The 20,064-nt window shown below is 52.1% G+C and overlaps 1 protein-coding gene across 2 annotated transcripts in view; it reads left to right on the plus strand.

The window, feature by feature from the left end:
* ARHGAP39 (Rho GTPase activating protein 39) overlaps positions 1 to 20,064 on the plus strand; it is a 102,367-nt gene that overhangs the window by 42,688 nt on the left and 39,615 nt on the right. For both annotated transcript variants that reach the window (XM_045777314.2, XM_045777315.2), the window contains exon 2: positions 4,881 to 5,046. In XM_045777314.2, the coding sequence (XP_045633270.1) occupies positions 4,967 to 5,046 (80 nt within the window). In that variant the 5' untranslated portion in view covers positions 4,881 to 4,966. The remainder of the gene's footprint in view (positions 1 to 4,880; positions 5,047 to 20,064) is intronic.

Consider the following 20,064-nt stretch of genomic DNA (forward strand, 5'->3'; position numbering starts at 1 on the left):
GGAGCTTAGAGTCTGGGGTGGCCACGGCAATGGGGTTTGCAGGGGAGAACAGCAGAATAGAATGCTGCAAGCAGGGGTTTGTGGGACAGTACCATTAGTTTCCTACAGAGTGCCAGTCAGCATGTGGGTGTGAAGAACCTATCAGAGACAGGGAGAATATCACAGAAGAATTAGAGAGATGGTGCTCAGAACACTTTGAAAGGTGCCGTGTCATGAGGCTGACTGAACCTTCATAATTCACAGGGTACTGGGTAGACTACTTAGTGGAGAGTAATTAGCTGTAGAATAAATACTGCTCTGGTGCCCCTAACCAATGCTAGAAGGAAGAACCGAAGCCTTCACACAGTTTCCAAGTAACTGTACCCCAGAACAAAGCTCCAGAATATTTATAGAAATTCAAAGGTTATTATAACTATATTCCATGTGTTCAAAAAGCTAAAGGGAACACTGGACACATTGAGTAGAGACATGGTAAAGGCAGTGAACTGCAGAAAGATCCAAATTAAACTTACAAAGTTGAAGCTAAAATGTCTGAGGGTGTCGACACCTGGGGGGCTCAGTTGTTAAGCGCCTGCCTTCGGCTCAGGTCATGATCCCAGGGTCCTGGGATCAAGTCCCGCATCTGGCTTCTTGCTCACCAGGGAGCCTGCTTCTCCCTCTGCCTGCCACTCCCCTTGCTTGTGCTCTCTCTCTGTCTCTCTCCCTGACAAATAAATAAAATCTTTTAAAAAAATAAAAAGAAACTAAAATGTCTGAATGCAGAACATACTGGATGGGATTAATAGCAGATTAGACACTGCCAAAGAAAAGCTCAGTGAACTTGAAGACAAAGCAGTAAGAACTAACCAAACTAAAACAAGGAGAAGAAAAGTACTCTTAACTAATAGAGGAGCAGGACTGAGCTGTGGGACACTTGGCAGAGACTAATACTTGTGTAATAGTAGTTCCTAGTGGGAAGGAAAAGGGTGCAGAAAAACTATCTGAATAAATAATGGCTGAAATGCTTCCCAGTTTGGTGAAAACTATAAACCTAAACAATCTTAACAAACCCTAAACACAAGAAACACAAATACAGTTACACAAGGTACATCATAATCAAATTGCTCAAAACCAGTGATGAAGAGAAAAGTCCTAAAAGCAGCCGGGAAACAAGACCTATTATATACAGAGGAGCAACAATGCAGATGATAGCAGATTTCTCTTTGTTAAGTATGGGTGAGGAGACCAGGAGCAGCCATCCTGGAACTCTGTGCCAGTGTAAATACATTGTTAAGGTGAAATGAAGCTATTTCAGATGTGCAAAACCTGAAAGAATTCATCACCAGCAGACCTTCACTGCAAGCAGTGTTACAGGAACTGCAGTAAAGGCTTTAGATGCAGAGAAACGAACCCATGTGGAAATCTAGATCTACCCAAAAGAATGAAGAAATGGCAGCCATGTGGCTAAATATAGATACATATATACTGTCTTATTATCTTTTTAAAAGATATTTAAATAAAAGTAGTAAGAGTGGGATGGTGGTTATAACACATATAGAGTAAAATGTATGACAAGAATGGCACGAGGTCCAGGACAGGAGACATGGCAAACTCGTGTACTTGAAGTGGTGTGATTTCCCTTGGAGGTAGATTATGATAAATTAAATATGGACACTATAAACCCAAAAGCATCTACCATAGTAGCAAAACAACAAATTACATACACCTGATAAATTAACAGTCAAGATTTTAAAATTGAATTACATAAAATATTTAATCCAAAAGAAGGCAAAAAAGAGGAAAGGGGGAACAAAGAACAGATGAGACAAACTTTAAAAAGTAGCAAAATGGTAGATTTCAACCTAACCATGTTAACAATCCCAAATCTAGGGGTGCATGGGTGGCTCAGTCGTTAAGCGTCTGCCTTCGGCTCAGGGTGTGATCCCGGTGTTATGGGATCGAGCCCCACATCAGGCTCTTCCGCTGGGAGCCTGTTTCTTCCTCTCCCACTCCCCCTGCTTGTGTTCCCTCTCTAGCTGGCTGTCTCTATCTCTGTCAAATAAATAAATAAAATCTTAAAAAAAAAAAAGACCTGGTTAACTCTGTATCTACCAAACAAATTAAAATTGTAATTAAAAACCTTCCCACAAAGAAAACTACGTGTCCAGATGGCCCTCAAGTAGTATTCTGCCAAACGTTTGAGGAACAGATAGCAGCAAGTCTACACAAACTCCCAGAAAATTGAGAGGATTCATTTTGTTATGCTAGTATTATCCTGGTAGCAAAACCAGACAAAGATGGCACAAGAAGAAATTCATAAGGAAATGCAAAGGAGCTAGAATAATTAAAGCAATTTCAGAAATGAAGAGCAAAGTTGGAAGGACATACACTGTCTAATTTCAGACCCAGGGCATTTGGAGTCAGAGACATGCTATGTGTCCCAGACTGGAGAAGGCTTTCTGGAGGGAGTGATGCAAGTGTCAACTCAGGAGCAAGGAGGACCAGTCAGATGGCCAGAAGTCATCTTTGCCAGCCGCGTGCCTTCTGCTCTGGACCAGCCTTGAAGGGTGGGACAAGGACTGAAGGGTACACAGGTGGGGGTGGTTGATTTGACTTGCTTTCAGGTTACAGTAGATAGTTTTTAGTTTTTCAAAATGTTACTAACACTGCTCGGTATTTTTCTTAAATGTTGAAGCCATATAAGAAGGTCACCTGTTTTCACTCAGAGAGACAAGAACTTAGAAATACTTGAGTTTCTTTCTTTCTTTTTTTTTTTTTTTTAATGGCATTCCCAGTAGTTTTAAGTATTTAAATAGAAGTTGTATGGATATTCAAGTGGCAGAAAGAAGGCTGGGAGCATCTCCCCCAGGCGGGTGATCTCCAGCTCATGAGCCAACCATGGTCAGGTTGACGTGGTGTCACTATCTCTCTGGGCCTTGGAGAAAGTGTGTGATTGTCCTGCAGTCTCCCCCCTTGGGCCCCTGGCCAGCCGTGCCCCACCTGGTGCTTTGAATCTGTTTTATTTCCGCTTGACTAACATAGTTGGGATCTGTGGATCAGCCTCTGCTGGGGAGGGTCCTGTCCTATTAGCTGGGATGGGGACAATGTCCCCAGTGACTCTCTTGCTCTTCATTTCTGCAGGCTTCTCCTTGAAGTGACACATGGACAGAAAAGTGTGAGAGGGGCGCCTGGGTGGCTCAGTTGGTGAAGCGTCTGCCTTCGGCTCAGGTCATGATCCCAGGGTCCTGGGATCTAGTCCCGTGTCGGGCTCCCTGCTCAGCGGGGAGTCTGCTTCTCCCTCTGCCGCTCCCCCTGCTTGTGCTCTCTCTCTGACAAATAAATAAAACTTAAAAAAAAAAAACCCACAAAACTGTGAGAGCCTGGGCGTGAAGCTCCTGAGCCCATAAACCACCACCAGCATAAGTGGCGCCAAGCTGGACCCGAACGGCAGTGTCCCTTAGGCCCCTCCCCTAGGTACCTGGCCAGGGGCTTCTGATTTCTGACAGCAGAGGCTGACTCTGCTGGATTGCGGACTTTCTGTGTGTCCCATGGCGTTTGGCCGCTGACTGTCACCCTCCAGTGAGAGACCCCTGCGTGAGCTTGGAGGGTCCGTTCTGCTGGGATGAACATTGGACAGTTTCCCGTGGGGGCTGCTGGGAGCACTGTGTGCAGGTCTCTGCCAGTCTGAATCGCTGTCCGGGGAAGCCCTCTGTGGGGGCTGACTGTGGTCCTCCGCGGGCTAACCCGTCTCCTAAGCCCTGATGAGCCTCCACGCCCTTGCCAGCACGTGGTGGGTTTTCTTTCCCATTTTAGCCGTTTCGGTCGGTGTCATTAAAATATGATTAGCCATCGTGCTCCAAATTTCCCCGATGACTAAAGAGGTTGAGCATGTTTCCATGTGTTTATTAGCCACCCAGATACTGTGTTTTTGTAAAGTGTGTGTGCAAGTCTCTTCTCCATTTTTCTACTGGATTCTCTGCCTTTTTCCAGGAATTTCGTATGTGTCCTGGGCATAGTCCCATGTCACCTTTGTCAGCATGTGTACGGTCTTGTGCTTGTTCTCTAACAGGTATTTCCCATCCTGGACTTGCCTTTTTACTCAGGGGCTCTTAATTTTATTATGATCAGCTTATTAATTTTTCTTTGTGGTCAGTGTTTTTTTTATGTCTGATTAAGACACCTGAACCCCTGTAAAACTGCAAACATTTTCTTATGCATTTTTCCTAAGAGCCCAATTGTTTTACTCTTCAGACACTCGTCTAGGTCTTCATCTGGAGCAAAGTTCTGTGGGCTGGCCGAGGCAGGGGTCCGGGGCCATTTTTTCCCATGAGTACTTCTAGTCAGCACGACACCATGTTTGAAAAGTCCACTCTCGGGGCGCCTGGGGGGCTCAGTCGTTAGGCGTCTGCCTTCGGCTCAGGGTGTGATCCCGGAGTCCTGGGATCGAGTCCCGCATCGGGCTCCTCTGCTGGGAGCCTGCTTCTTCCTCTCCCGCTCCCCCTGCTGTGTTCCCTCTCTCGCTGGCTGTCTCTATCTCTGTCGAATAAATAAATCTTCAAAAAAAAAAAGTCCACTTTTTGTCCAAGATCAGGTGAGCCTATGCATGTGTCGGTTATCTGTGAACGTGTCCGTGTCTGGGCCCCACCGTGTGCTTTTGCCGTTGCCGCAGCAGCGCCTGGTTAGAGAGCTGAGGACACGGTGTGTGAGAGGTGGCGGGCCGCTCGCCCAGGGCTAGCTGGTGAGAGGCGTGCATGCTGTCCATGGGCCAGGGCTCAGGGGCCGGGCACAGGGAGCACAGAAACTGCGCTCGAGCCTGGACGTTCCTTGTTCTCACCAGTGCATGGGGCCGTACTAAGATGTTTTCCGAATGTATATGCTTAGAGATGTCTGCTCTCTCACAGGGTGGTGTCTTCCTGACTGACACTGGACGGGGAGGCCCAAGGACCCACTGACTTCTGTCCACCTGGGTCCTCAGGAAAAGACTGCAATGTCCCAGACAAGGGATTATGAATGTGAGAGCCATGACGCTGGTGTGCAAGAGCCCCGGATTCCAGGATCAAGCACGAGGTAAGGAGAAGCCGAGGACTGGCTTCCTTCCTTTCCGAGAAGGAATGGCAGCTTCTTTGTCGGCTGTGGGGTGGGGGGGAGTCGCTGTCCCACATGCACCCAGCAGGACTAGCGGCTTTCAGACGTGATCTGTGCTTGCTTATGAATTTGACGTCCTCCCGTGCAAGCCCCATCCCCAGGTGTGGCCCCCGCTTCCTGCCACAGACACACCACAGAGGGAGAGGCTTCTCATGCAGGTGGACTCGGGTGCCCTGCGGGCCCATGGCTGGACCCAACTCCACATGTCGCCTCTTGGCATCAGTCCACAGCAAGGCAGGTTGCCATAGTTCATCATTTTTATTTTTCGTATTTTTAGCTTTATTTGGAAATAATCCCATATTTACAGAAAACTGGCAAGAGCAGAAACGGCGCCCTGAACACTTGCGTCCTCTTGCCCTGACTCACCCTCGTGGCCTCTGTGTGTACCCTCCTTCCCTTCACACAGGGCTGTTTCTCCGAGTCTCCTGGGGCTTGCCCAGGAGAGACGTCTCTGTGAGTAAATCTGGGCGGGGGCAAGTCTCCCGTCTCCTCTGCCTCAGGGTCCCGCTTTGGCCGCTGGTTCCTGTGAGCCTTCGCGGCGTCTGCCAGCCATCCTGCACGTGTCCACCACTGCTGCACGGCTCCTCGCCACAGCCACCCTTTCTCTGCCTTTTGCAGCACTGATACTCTTTAAGGCAGTGGTGGCCCTTTATTTTTATTTTTATTTATTATTATTTATTATTTTTTAAAGATTTTATTTATTTGACACACAGAGTGTGTGAGCACAAGCAGGGGGAGCAGCAGAGGCAGGGGGAGAAGCAGGCTCCCCGCCGAGCAGGGAGCCCGACACGGGACTCGATCCCAAGGCCTTGGAGATCGTGACCTGAGCTGAAGGCAGATACTCCACCCACTGAGCCACCCAGGCGCCCTAATAGTGGCCATTTTTAAATGGAGAACTTGGTTTGGATTTGACGATTTCTTAGCAGAATGCTGCACAGCGGTGTCTTAGCTTCTCAGCGTCACCCCTCTGCAGGAGCGCGTCCACCTACCGGCTCCTCACGGGCTTGGGCGTTACGCTTGTTTTATACAATCTGGCCTTTCCTGGGATGCGTGTGAAGCACCGACTTCCCAGTGACAACACCCTTTCCAGGCCTGCCAGCCGGCACACAGCGCTCTGCGGGAACGAGAGCCCTCTTCCCCCTGCTCGTACTTGCGTTCGTTCCTTCTCAGTGCGCACTCATAAATTCCTTTCTGCTTTACATGGTTTGTAGTTAATTCCTGCACTTCACTGCTTGGGTGCTCGTGTCGTCCCAGGTGGGGCCGGCCAGCTTCCTTCCCCTGTGTACCCATGACTCTCGGACGCTCCTTCCTTCTGGCTCCAGGCATTTCCTGGGCTGCGGCGCCCCTTGGAGCCAGCTGTTTCTCTGAGCAGCCCTGGTTCCCCACCCCCCGGGGAAGACAGGCGTTGGAGGGCCTGTCGGGGGCTCGGCATGCTCTCGACTCTGGCATTGTGTGTAAGCACACTAGAAAGTGGGTGCACGAGTATGCACGTGACCCATTACACATGCTGAGTTCACACCACTGTCTCCAACTCCAGCCCGCTCCCGGAGGGCCTGCGCTTCCTTCTGCTCCACAGCCGTACCCTCTTTGATCAGGGAGACCCTGCTCCCAAGAGCATCCGCACATTTACTCATTTGCTCATCTGATAACATGTCCAAATATTGTTTCAGAGTTGCGTCAACCTTTCCACTTCAAAAATGCGTATATAATGCTTTAAAAAAGTTCAGGATTTCTTTGGACCCCACCCCGTCGTGTGAACGCTGCTCAGGAACGGGAGTCCAGAGTCTAGTCCCGCCCTCACTTGGCGTGGCTCCTTCTCCACTTTGTCGGGTTACGCTGCTCGTTGAAATACAGTAGGTCATCTGTTTCATTCATTCTCCCTTTCCTTACTGACTTCACTTGTTTTTTTAAACATGTAGACCATTAACATGCTTCCAAAAGACAAAACATGAGGTACATTCAGATCTCTGTGTCCCACACCCTCTTGCAGGTAGCTTTTCTGGCTTCTCTCCTGTGTGTGTTTGTGAGGGTCCCCTCAGCTCGTACAGACCACCCTCCTCGGCAGCATGGACACCACGGTACTCAGCCAGTCTCGTGGTGGACGTGGTGGTAGTTTCCAGTATCATGCAGTTACGAGGGGGGCTGCAGCAGAAAGCCTGTGCTTTGTGATTTTGTGTTGTCGGACGTATGTCTTCAGGTCAGTCCAGGCGAGGGACCACAGGGTTGTAGGTGTCAGCCACCACACGCCCTCCATGGAGCTCTGTGTGCTGCGCCCAGCTGCCCACGGCCTCCCTTGGACGGCGCTTGGGGCGCGGGCCACGGGTCTCAGTGCAGCTTGGGTTTTATGTTTGATGCCAGGATTCGTGGGACATCTTTTTCCCATTTTTCTGTAGTACTTTTATGGGGGCTTTTTGCTCAAATTTGTATCTGAAGGATATGAGCTCCTTATCTTTAATTTATATTGCAAATATTTAATATTTTCACCAAATGTGTCCCAAAAAACAAAATCTTTTTTACTTTACACTTTATCAATCTTTTGGTGCATCTGGATTTTTAGTTGCCATTGGAAACTCGTTGCATGCCTTGTGGCTGCGGGGAAAGACAGAGTTTTCTCACGGTGCCAGTACACTTTGGCTCTTGTGCGTAGAGGAGCTCATTCTTCTGTAGGGTGAGTGTAGATCTGCCTTCTTCGTGCTCCAGATGCCATGCAGTTGTCTAGCACCTTTACCCTAGCCTGCAGTGTCTGTCCTGGGCTTCTTAAGTCACTGCGTCTGCTTCTGCCCTTCTGTTGACCCTGCTGACCTCAGCACACGTTCTGCATGTCCTGGCCTGGCCACGTTCTGACTTAACTGAGGCTGCACGGCTCTGTTGCTTTCTGGCCTGCTCTCCTCACAGCTGACTTCCTGCGGTTCGCGTACCTCCTGGGGCACAGTCAGCACCTGGCAGAACACACGGCAGCCAGCTCTGCCGCCCGTGCCACCGGGGCCCGGGTTGCCTTCTTACGCACAGGGCCCTGAAGGCCATGACAGCTGCCACACTGCTCTCTGGCGGGGGAGATGCCAGGTCCTCTATGCCTCCCGGCGCCACGAGCCCCAGCACCACGAGCCTGCTCCCCCAGAGTGTTCGTGTTGGCTGGTGGCTGGTCTGTGGCTTCAGCATCTGTACCTGACACCCAGGGAGACTCGGGGTCTGTGTGTTTTTGTCTCCTCACTTTTCTTCCTCTGGGAATAATCTCTCATCCCTTTCTTCTGTGAATAATTTGTCTTTTTTTTTTTTTTTGGATTTTATTTGTTTGAGAGGGAGAGAGCATGAGCAGGGGCAACGGCAGAGGCAGAGGGAGAAGCAAACTCCTTGCCGAGCAGGGAGCCCAATGTGGGTCTCGATCCCAGGACCCTGAGATCATGACCTGAGCCGAAGGCAGACACTTAACCAACTGAGTCACCCAGGCGCCCCCGAATCATAGGTCCCAACCTTTCTGATTTGTAGACTTCCCTTTGCATTCTGAGTTGCCGTCATGTTTGGGTTACACATGTGGAAGATTTTCTCTCAGTTCGTGCTCACATTTTTTCATATAGTTTTTTTTTGTTTGTTTGTTTGTTTGTTTGAGGGAGAGAGCACGCGCACAAGCAGGGGGAGCGGCAGAGGGAAAAGCGGTCTCCCCGCAGAGCAGGGAGCCTGACGTGGGGCTGGATCCCAGGACCCTGGGATCATGACCTCAGCCAAAGGCAGACGCTTAACTGACTGAGCCACCCAGGTGCCCCCTATTTGGTTGGTTTTTGATGAGCAGACATTTTAAACTCCAGCATAGTCTGTCTCACTGCTTTTCTCTGTGTGCAGCTCCTGGCGGAGGCCCGTCGTTCACCTGTGAAGATCGAGTGCTCTGCCAGATGTGTTCCCAGGGCCGTGTTCTTGCAGCTGTCTTGCTTCTGTGTCCCTTGTCCCCGTTTTCTCCCACCCCTTCCCAAGGTCCTAACGCTCCCAAAGTCCTCGGTGCTCAGAGTGCCGGTCCTGCCAGGTGCGGGAAGTGGTGTCGTGGTTGAGTCTCATCCGTCCAGTCTCTTCTCTGTTCCCTTTGGGGATCCGATCGTCACCAAGGAGTGAGAGGTGTCGGGCTCTGCTGTTGCTCTGAGGGAAGGACTGCGGCTGCCATGCTCATGGCTACTGAGCACCCCAGGCTTACGCACCAGTCTCCCCACGGTGTTGTGTCCACCTGGAGCCTCACCTTCTGGTGGCTCCGGCACGGTGTGAGAGGAGCTGCCAGTGCCGATGCCCCTGAGCAGGCTCAGAACGCACAGGAGCAGGTGTCCTGGCGCTCTGGGTTTTGACGAGACGGTTTACCGGGGGATCCCTTGGACCACGGCCTAGAGGGAAAGGCCGTGTGAGGGACGCAGGTGGCCAAGCAGACTCAGGCTGAACCTGCAGGTCCGGAAGTATGATTGGACGTCATGGCGGGTCCAGTGGTGTCTGCCCAGCCCCTAGGGCACTGCCAGCAGAGCAGACGAGCCCCGTGCGTTGTGGAGCCTGCGCTGTTCCCTCTCTTGTGCCTGGGTAGGTGTGAGGTTCGTGTTTCCTGAAACATAGAAGTGCTCGCTGTGTGCAGAGCAGCTCCTGGATGTGGGCAGGGCGGCGTGCTTGCTGCCTTCCCCTTCCCAGGTGGTGCTCATGGCTCCTGAGTTCCACACACGCACCTCGTTCCCTCTGTGAGGGGTGACCGAGCCCCGGCCCCAGTTCAGGAGCTGGGGCACAACACGGAGCGGAGCCCCTGGTCAAGGAGAGCAAAGGGGTTTTCCCTTCAGGCAGGGTTTATGGGCCGGGGGCGGCTCAGCACCCTCTGGCCCTCCTGCCAGCAGAGTGCAGATGCTCATGGGGCAGTGAGAGGACAGGAGGGCACAGCAGGCTCAGCCACTTCCTTCTGGGGGACTCTGTGGCTTCCCCAGCCCGTCCCATGGCTTTGCTCTTAGACTGCTGCCTACATGGATGAACTCATTAGCAGTGAGAATGGGTTTGGTGCCTGCTGGGCTCTGGGAGTTGGAGTCTTCGTGGCCACACCGGCTAGCTGTAGGAAGCAGAATGACAAGACAGCAGCGGCACAAAAGGATATTGTTCAGGGAACGCAGCGGCCAGTCAGATGATGGGGTGATGGGAGTTTAGGACAGAGTGTTAACGCGAAGTCTGAGGACAGGTGAGGTCTCTGCTAGATGCCAACAATCCAGAAGGGTGGACATTGCGTGAGGTCCCTGCAACTGCAGGCTTCACGGCAAGAAGGCAGCACAGAGCAGGGGCAGCGGGTCACTGAGGCGGGCAGGTGTGCGCTGTGGTGGGGGCTGATGCCGAGGAGGGCCAGGGGCCTGGAGGGGGGCCCCAGGGACCCCGGCATGCAAGGTGCCAGTGGGGACAACCAGGGGCTGAGCAGTTGTGCAGCCCTGGTACCTGCTCAGGCCATGGCCAACTCACGTTGGAGCCTGAGGTCGTTCCTGCCTCTGTGCTTGTCCAGGTGGCACCAACTCTAGAGGATGTGCTCTGTCCTTGACACCAGCCACCCTGCAGGAAGTCCCAGCTCCTCACACACCCCTGCTGTCTCCCCTCTGCCTTCCCTGGGGAGCACCCCACTTTGCAGCCCCTACGCTGACCTGCTGGGCTCCCCGGAAGCGGCAATCCTTTTTCTAAATGAGATATAATTCACGTAAAATTTACCCTTAAACAGTGTACAGTCAGTGTTCTTAGTACATTCACAAGGTTGTACAACTATCAGCTCTGTCTGCATCTGGAACATTGTTCCCCCCCTCCATAAAGGAACCCATTTCAGCAGCAGCTGCCCCCACCCCCTGCCCCAGCCTGGCAACCACTAATCTACCATCTCTCTCTGGATTTTTCTGTTCTGGACACTTGACATAAATAGAATCACACAACAGGTGGTCTTTTATGACTGGCTTCTTTTCCTCAGGTAATGTTTTTAAGGTTCATCCGCGTGTAGCACGTTTCGGGGCTTTTTCCACATACTGCATGTTTATCCATTTATCGGGTGACGGACATTTGGGCTCTTTCCACTCTTTGTTGTGACTCAGACTGCTGTGAACATTGTGCACAGGTCTCTGTGTGGACATGTCTCTGTTTCTCTTGGGTCAGAGAAATGCTGGGAACTTCTGAAGAGCTGCCAGACTCTTTCCTAGAGTGCATTCCCACCAGCAGAATATAAAGGTTGCAGTTTCTCCATATCCTCTCCGATGCTTGTTATGGTTTTAAAAACTAGCATAGCCATCCTAGTTGGTGTGAAGTGGAGTCTCATCACGGTTTGATTTGCATTTCCCTGATGACTAATAATGTTAAGCACCTTTTTGTGTGTGTTGGCTCTTTGTTCTCTTCTTTGGAGAAATGCCTATTCAGATTTTTTGCCCATTTTTTAATTGGTTATTTGTCTTGTAAGAGTTCTTTATATATTATAGGTACAAGTCCCTGCTCAGATCCATGATTTGCAAATGTATTCTCCCATTCTGTGTTGTCTTTTCACTTTCTTGATGGTATTATTTGTAGCACAAAAGTTTATAATTTTTTTTAAGATTTTATTTATTTGAGAGAAAGAGAGCACAGAGGTAGAGGGGGAAGGAGAGGCAGACTTCCCGCTGAGCAGGGAGCCCAGTGAGAGATTCAATCCCGGGATCGATCCCAGGATCATGACCCTGAGCCAAGGCAGACACTCAACTGACTGAGCTACCCAGGAGCACCAAAAGTTTTAAATTTCAATCAAGTCCAATTTATCTGTTTTCCTTTTGTTGCTCATATTTTTAGGGTCAAGTCTAAGAAGCCATGGCCAAATCCAGGGTCATGAAGATGTACCCCTATGTTTTCTTCTCAGTTTTATAGCTTTAGCTCTTACATTTAGGCCTTTGATCCGTATTGAGTTAACTCTCATATATGGCGTGAGGTAGGGGTCCAGCTTCCTTCTTTTGCATATGGACGTGCAGCTGTCCTGGCGTTGTTTGCTGGAAAGACTGTCTTTTCCCCAGTGAATGCATCTGGCACTCTTGTTCTAAGAGTCTGGAAGGCAGAGAATGTGCCTGGTCACTCTTGTGTCCCTTTCACCTGGTAAATTGCTGGCACATATTTGACAATCATTAAGTTCTTTCAGGAAATATTTATTTGAACATATTGTCTGCAAGTGAACCTCTCCAAGAACTGGGGAGGGCTGGAGGGGTCCTTCACGTTGGCTTTGGTGCAGACAACACCCAGCACACCAAGGGGGCTGCAGGCCAGCCCGCCGCCCTCAGGTATCTGCACCGTTGTCCTAGTCCAGATCTCATGCCCTCTGCCTCTGCCACCAAGCAGCCCCTTTTCACTAATTCACCTCAGATACTGCTGCCAGTCTGTCACCTGCAGCGTCCCTGCCCCTCCTGGCAGCAAAGCCCCACAGGGGCAGTTGGAGCAGTCTCTCATCATGTGCCTGGTGATGGAGCGTCCTTGCACTGTGCAGCCCCTCTGTCCCAGTGCTGTGCATGGACAGCAGTAACCCCAGTGGTGAGGTGCATTTTCTGCAGTCCTCACAAAGTTTCCTCTCCCCAACCTGCCTGGAGAGGGTCTAGGTTGGGGAGGTGACCACAGGCCCAGCCCCAGCTCTGCTGTGTCTCCTCCTTGCCCTGTGCAGGGATCCACGTCCTGTGTGCATTCTCTGCGCCCTGGCTCCCCAAGGGCCTTGGTTCAATGCTGTACCCCAGGGGTGACCAGAACTTTCTTCTGAAAAAGCAGGGATTCTACCCACGCACACACAGGAGTGCGCCAAAAAGGGAACAGATGCTCTTCTTTGTTTAGAAAGAATTATAGCTATTAAATTCGCCTGAAAGTGCTTCTTTAGGGCTTAGAATGTTCAGTTCAGTGCTTTCTCAGCTTCCGTGCCAGAACAGTCCTTCCTTTGGGAGTGTCTGGACTTTGTTCTGGTCAAATCCAACACCGTGAGCCAGGATGGAAAAGCAGCACAGCTGTGTGAGGAGGTGGGATGCAGGGACCACACTCGGCCTTGCAGATGCCCCCACCGTGTGTCAGCTGCCTGTGGGGGCAAGGGTGCCACACGTCATCCGCACGCAGAGAGTGCCAGCACTGAGCACATGGCCGACTTCCATTCCCACCTCCAGCAGTGTCTCACCGGCCTGGGGGGTCTGTGCCCTGTCCCCTGTGGGCCGGCTCCTCTCCCGGCTTCTCGGGCCCCCCTTCCCTCTCGTCTTGCTGTGTGTCAGCCCCCAGGAAACGCCCAGCTTGACCTTGGGGCAGACTCCTGCCTGGCCTTCCGGAAGTCTCCATCTTTGTTCCCTATAGATCAGCTTGAGTGAGATCATGTCAGCCCTGCCCAAGCAGCCCTGTCCAGAGCCGTTCTTGTGCCTTCTCTCCTCACTCGAGCAACAACAACAGCTCCTGCCCTGGCCCCCAGGCCTCCGCCTCCAGGCAGCTTCTTGGGGCTCCGCCCCCCCGCCCTTCACTTGCCTCCTTGCCTCGGGCAGAGAGAGCCCTTGGTCAGCCAGCCTGTCTTGGAAGCTTCCACAGGTCCGTTTCATATTCTGTGGCCCATGCACATCAGTGATGGCCTCTGAGTATGGGGTGCCATCCATTGGCATCCTGGTATTTGCCAGGTGGGAGAGAGGAGGTCCCTGTGTAAGGGGCTCTGTGGGTGGAGGTGCAAGTAGCTGGCTGTCCTGTGAGGAGAGCCCAGCCAGATCAGGAAGCTGAGAGGGGGAGCTGTGAGTCTGCTGAGAGTGCACGCCATTCCTGGGACGACTCAAGCTGGCGAGAGCTGCACAGGTAGAATGACCCAATTCACAGGTTTAGAACTTGCTCTGTCCTCAGGGAGGGGAATGGCCAGCTGGCAGCCAACTGGGTGATCCAAGTAGGTGTAAGGAGTGGGGGCAGAGGTGAGGGGTTCAGCGCTAGGTCAAGACATACCTTAGGGCAGAAAAGAGGGCCCCCCCGTGCATTTGCATCTGGGTAGGGAAGCAGGGTTGGTGTGGTTCCGCTTCGTGCTGTGGGCCAGTTGGGAACCAGACATGTGAGCAGCAAAGCAGTGGTCATGGAGGATGGTCCTGGGAGGGGTAGCCCTGCAGATGAAGAGGGGACCCTTACCCCACCTTTTGCAGGCACCGGCCTTGCACAGTGGCTTGTGGTCAGAAGCCACATGTGACCTAAGGGGCCCCAGGGATGGCTGCACCCTGGACCACACTGCTGTCAGGCCTGCTTCCTGTCCTTACACTTCTGGCACGTTCTCTCCTGCCTGGTTTCCTCATGCTGTCTTGTCCCCAGGACACTGTGTTCTTCCTCCCGCAGGATGACTGGCCCGTGGTGGGTGGTGAGTCCCCATAGCCTCCCCCAAGAGTGGCCCAGTTTGGCTGCAGGTGGAGGGAGGTGGGAATGCAGGTGGAGGGCGGTGGGAAGGGCATGGCTTCCAGAGAGAGAGGACCCACCTGATGTGCAGCCTGTCCCTGCGCCAGGTGCTCAGGACATCATGGTCAGGGGCTCAGGCTCAGGGCAGTGACAATCAGAGAAGCAGTGACTCCCGGAAGGGGTTTGGAGTTCTGCGGGCCTGTGGCAGGGGCACCGGCCAGTCTCCTGTGGTGTGAAAGGGTGGGAACGTGACAGGAGTGGAATTGGGTGAGGGGCGAATCGTGTGCTCATGGAGGGTCTCAAGGGGAAGCCGCAAGTGAGGGGGAGCTCCACCCTCAGGGTTCCCTGTGAGGCCATTTATGGGATGTCTACGGAGAGGAGGAAAGAGGGTGAGGTGAGGCCTGAAAGCATTCTGAGCGTTTTGCCGTGTGCCATGGACAGCACGGTGAGGGCTGGGGTGGACCCTGTAGAGCTTCACACCGTGGTGCCCACCCTCCCCATTGCTGGGTTTCTTCCAATAATGCTTAGCAGTCCTGTCACAGGCACAGAGAGGGACCTCAGATGAGCTGGACCCAGAGAATAAACACATAGGGAAACAGGGCATCAGGAGTGAGACCCGCCAGAGAGAGGCCCATAAAGATGCCAACACTGGAATTATCAGACACAGAATATCTGTGTTAAAGAGCTGCGAGACAGGGCACCTGGCCGGTGACGTCGGTAGGAGTGCGGCTTTGATCTCGGGGTTGTGAGTTCAAGCCCTATGTTGGGTGTAGAGATTACTTAAAAAATAAAATAAAATCTTGGGGCGCCTGGGTGGCTCAGTCAGTTAAGTGTCTGCCTTTGGCTCAGGTCATGATCCCAGGGTCCTGGGATCGAGTCCCACATTGGGCTCCCAGCCTGCTTCTCCCTCAGCCTGCTGCTGCCCCTGCTTGTGCGCTCTCTCTGACAAATAAATAAAATCTTAGAAAAAGAAAGTATGAATTGTTTAAAAAAATAAAATCTTAAAAAAAGAAAAAAAAGAACTGTGAGAAGGTTACACATGTGAGCAGAGAACAGGAGGCCCTGAAGAAGGACCGTGGGAATTGGGGAAAGAACCAGCAGGTTCAACAGAGCTGAAGAGAGAATTAACGAAGTGGAAAGAGGAAATGAAGAAGTGATCAGGTGTGCGGCAGGCAAGACAGAGCGGGGACATTACAGGCTCCATGACGTGTGTGGCAGATCTTGTGTGGGTTCCAGAAGGAGGCAGGGGGCTTGGGAGGGTGTTGAAAAGATGGAAATGGAAAATTTTCCAGAATTGTTTAAAGATGCCTACCCTCAGACCCAGGAGTCCCCCAGACCCTGCATTTCAGTGATGGACAGTGAGCCCACACCTGGATGTATATCTGGCAAAACTGCCGGACACAGAAAAGGTGGTTATCTGTGTTAATTGGCCAAATCGTTGTGTTTTCTACAGACAGTTATGTTATATCATACACAAACGATGAGAGGTCTTTTCCTTGTTTATTCACAGGTGAATTCATACTAAGTTGTTAGAATTAATAAGAAAATTCAGCAAGAGTACTTATAAAAGTAATATATGGGACGCCTTGGGGGGGCTCAGTCAGTGAGGCGTCTGCGTTCAGCTCAGGTCGTGATCTCAGGGTCCTGGGATCGAGTAGTCTCGCATCGGGCTCCCTGCTCAGTGGAGAGTCTGCTTCTCCCTCTCCCTCTGCCCTTCCCCTGCTCGTGAGCTCCCTCTCTCTGTGTGTGTCTTTCTCTCTCCAATAAATAATTTTTTTAAATCTTAAAAAGTAATATACAAAATAAACTATTTCTATCTACCAGCAACAATCAAAAAGTTATTTCTGAAGTTAACAATGCAAAAGTTGAATGCTACCAGACAGGCCAGAATGAGGAGTCAGCAGCATTACTGTGCACAGCTTGGGGGAGAGCAAGTCGGGGTCCTCTGGACAGTTGGTATGTACTTCTGGGACGCAGTGCTCCCCCTCTGCAGACTTCCGCAGCCCCTGCCAGGGCTCGTGGGTAAGGGTGTGCACAGCGGGGTTGTGAGAAGTAGTCCCGATGGCAAACAACCCAAATGTCCCTCAGCAGAATTGATCACACACGTGACCGAGGTGCCCAGCTGGCTCTGTCGCTGGGCATGAAAGTCTGGATCTTGGGGTCATGAGTTTGAGCCCCTGTTGGGTGTAGAGATTACATGCATACATACACACGTACATAAACAAACTAACTAGAAACAAAACAGAGCACCGTGTTGCAGGTTTACCCTGCAGCACTGTGGGCTGGGAGCTTGGGCAGACAGCATCAGTGAGTTTTGGCTGCAAGTGAAAGAAACAAAACGCACAAAAAAATTAGTTTTATTAGGTGAATATAGGATTAAAAGATAAGACGCACCTAAATTAATTTGTTTAGGGTTATCTTCAAAGATGGTAAGACTATAAAGGCAAGGAAGCAGTTTTAAAGCCCGAGACAGTGCTGTGGGTGTGTCTCCGACACTGCCTAGTTTTATCTCTTGGTGAGCGATGGCTACACCAGTGTTAGATCATAATTGCTCGTTAAACTTATTTCTGTATTCTGTACATTTTTCTGTATACGTCATAAATCATGGTTTTATTTTTGAAAGGTATAAATATACCATTTACAATAGTGTGTGTGTATGAAGCCTGGGAATAAATCTGAGAAAAGATGTACCACCCTTTAAAGAAGATCTAGATGAGTGGGCACTCCGTGGTTTGGGTGGAGCGTGTGTGTGGGTCCCCTGGGGTAGACCAGCAGACCAGCAGAGTTTGTGGGGAAAGGCAAGAGCCGAGAACAGCCAAGACACGCCAAGGAGGAAGCCGAGCGGGGACCTCGGAAATGCAGGTTGTACGCAGCTGTGGCGGTGAGGACGACGGTGCTGGTCAGGTTCAGACTGACCCACAGAGCTGGCGGCACGCTCAGGCACAGGTCTGTCGTGGAGGGAAGGGTGCTGTGTGTGGACTGTCCTGAGAGGCCCGGGTATCCACGTGGGGAAAATGGAATTTCACACAGTCAACAAAAGGCCAGATACAGAAACAACTTCAATAGGAGGCAAAGCTATAAAACTGTGACAAGTCAATTTCAAAGAGAATAGTTCTGACCTAGAAGTAGGGAAGATTTCTTAAACAAGGTACAAAGAGGAGAAATCAGGAGAAAAGATGTATGAACCCAACTACATTAAAATCAAGACTTTCTACCAAAAAACCAAAAGACACCATGGAGTGCAAACACATTGTAAAAACTTGGAAAACAGAGAAAGTGGGAAGGAGAAACTGTATCGCCCTCCTGCCACCACCGCAGCGGCCACTGCTGACGGGATGAGCACGCAGGACAGGGCTCCGGCGAGGGAGCGCAGGAGTGGTGGGCCGTCCGTGTCTGAGCCCGGCGAGACGTCGGATGGTGCATGAAACATCTCTCAAGAGGCCGGTCCTCACCACAAGGAGAGAGGCAGCGGCGGATAGTGGGGGTGCTGCCGTGGCCGTGCCCACACGCTCCTGCCTGCTCGAGCACAGCTTCCTGACCGAATCCCCGTGCGTGTTCTGTGGGGCAGTAACATAGGGAGTCCAGAAGGCCATGGCTTCAATTTTTTCTGGATCTGAAGTTGTCTCTGTTATGGACTGTGTCCCCCGTGTTATGCATGTTGATGGTATTTGGAGGCGGGGCCTTTGGGGGGACTAGGTCTTGAGGGTGGCAGCCCCATGATGGGATTCATGCCCTGAGAGAGCGCGCTGCCCCTCTTTGCCGTCTGAGGGCACGGTGACGAGCGTCGCCTGCAGTCGGAAGTGTTCTCACCAGAACCCGGCATGCCGGCACCTTGAACTCCCACATCCAGCTTCCAGACTGCAAACGAGAAACGTCTGTTGTTTGTAAACTGCCCAGTCTGCCGTGTTCCGTTAGAGCAGCCTCAACGACCTCAGACCATTTCAAAACAAAGATTAAAATTTGAAGGTGAAAGGGAGTGATCCGCAGTATCCAGTGACCCAGGTCCATTAAAGACTGGAAAGGGCAGTCGCAGAGGCCCTGCTGGCCTCCCTGGGAGAGGTCGGTGTGTGGTCTGAGGGCCGCAGTGGAGGGGAAGAGAGTTGCCCTGTGTCCTGGGGGGTATGGGATGGGACTCACCCTGCCGTCTGCTGGCTTCCTCCTTCCCTGGAGCAGCAACCTAGGGTAGGAGCCCCTCTTGCTTGTGTGCCGCTCTGCTCGAGGTCCTAGGACACCTGGCTTCCTCCCAACCCCCTGACTCTCCCCACCGCCTGGCACCCACAGGATGGCTCTGCAAGCATCCAGGTGGCTGCTCTTTATCCTTGTGTCAAACAGAACGGCCCACGCTGTGGCCTCACCACCTTCCCTGCCTGCTCCTGGCTCCCCTTGGCTTCTCAGGCGAGGTCCGGTCAGGATGGATGTCTGCCCACTCCTCCCCACCCTTTCTCTCACAAACCCTGCTGCTCAAGACTTTGCCTGCACCGTCAGGCCCTTCTCAGAGTCTGTGGAGCCCCATGGGCTGGTCCTGCATCTGGTCCTGCTCTGCTCCCTTCTCTCTCTGCCCGCCCCCCACCCCCGTTCCCTGCACTCTCTGTGGCTCCACGTGCCACCACTTCTCCAGCTCTCTGCCCCCACAGTTCTCATCTGCAGAGTAGCTTTCCCCGCAGACAGGCTCCACTTTGTGTCCTTCTACCTGGCCTCACTGTGCTGGGTGCCCAGGCGCTGGCACAGACAGGGACCCTCCCCATGGGCTTCCGGAAGCATTTCCTGACCCTGAAGGAGGCCCCGGAGCCTCCGAGATGCTGGGGGTGGACAGTGAGTGATGGGACTGGGGCGTCTGGCCTTGAGCTGGTCTGGTCTCAGAGGGCGGGGCTACGGTGCCGAGGAACGTGCCCATCGAGAGGTTCTGGAACGGCAGAAGGACCGACACACACGGAGCCCCTACACTGCATAGCAGTCTGGGGTATTTTAAAGCGTTGCTATTTGTGTGGAAACTTGGAAGAAGAATAAGAATATGCCAGATGTCAGCCAGACACACCCTGATATCAGACATGTCGACATTAAAATTGCCTTGTTCTGAAGAGCTTCAGTTTTCATTAAGAAACTTAGCAGGATGGGGGTGCCTGGGTTACTTGGTTGGTTGGGTGTTGGGTCGTGGTCTCAGGGTCGTGAGATGGAGCCCACGCTGGGTTCCATGCTCAGCAGGGAGCCTGCTTGGTATTCTTCCTCTCCCTCTGCCCCTCCCCCGACTCATGCTCTCTCTCTGTATCTCTCTCTAAAATAAATGAATAAAATCTTTAAAACAAAACAAACTTAAGTGTGATGGAAACTGTGTCCTTGAGGTGGGGGACACTCTGGGAGCCCCAGGGAGGAAATGGCTCCAGAGCACCAAGTCACATCCCAGCTGGGCTAGAAGCCGCTTCTCAGCTGGGCCCAGTGTAAAGATGGTGGCATCCACTCCTGCTGCAGATGGACGGGCAGTGGTGGTTCATGGTGGCCAGGTAGACCGAGAGCAGCCAGGGCATCCTGCAGGCCGCATGCAGCCAGGCTGTGTCCAGGTTCCTCTGAGGACAGGGAGCTGTA

Source organism: Ursus americanus, chromosome 9 (assembly GCF_024610735.1).
Source record: "Ursus americanus isolate L20-20 chromosome 9, mUrsAme1.1.p, whole genome shotgun sequence".
NCBI classification, from domain to species: domain Eukaryota; kingdom Metazoa; phylum Chordata; class Mammalia; order Carnivora; family Ursidae; genus Ursus; species Ursus americanus.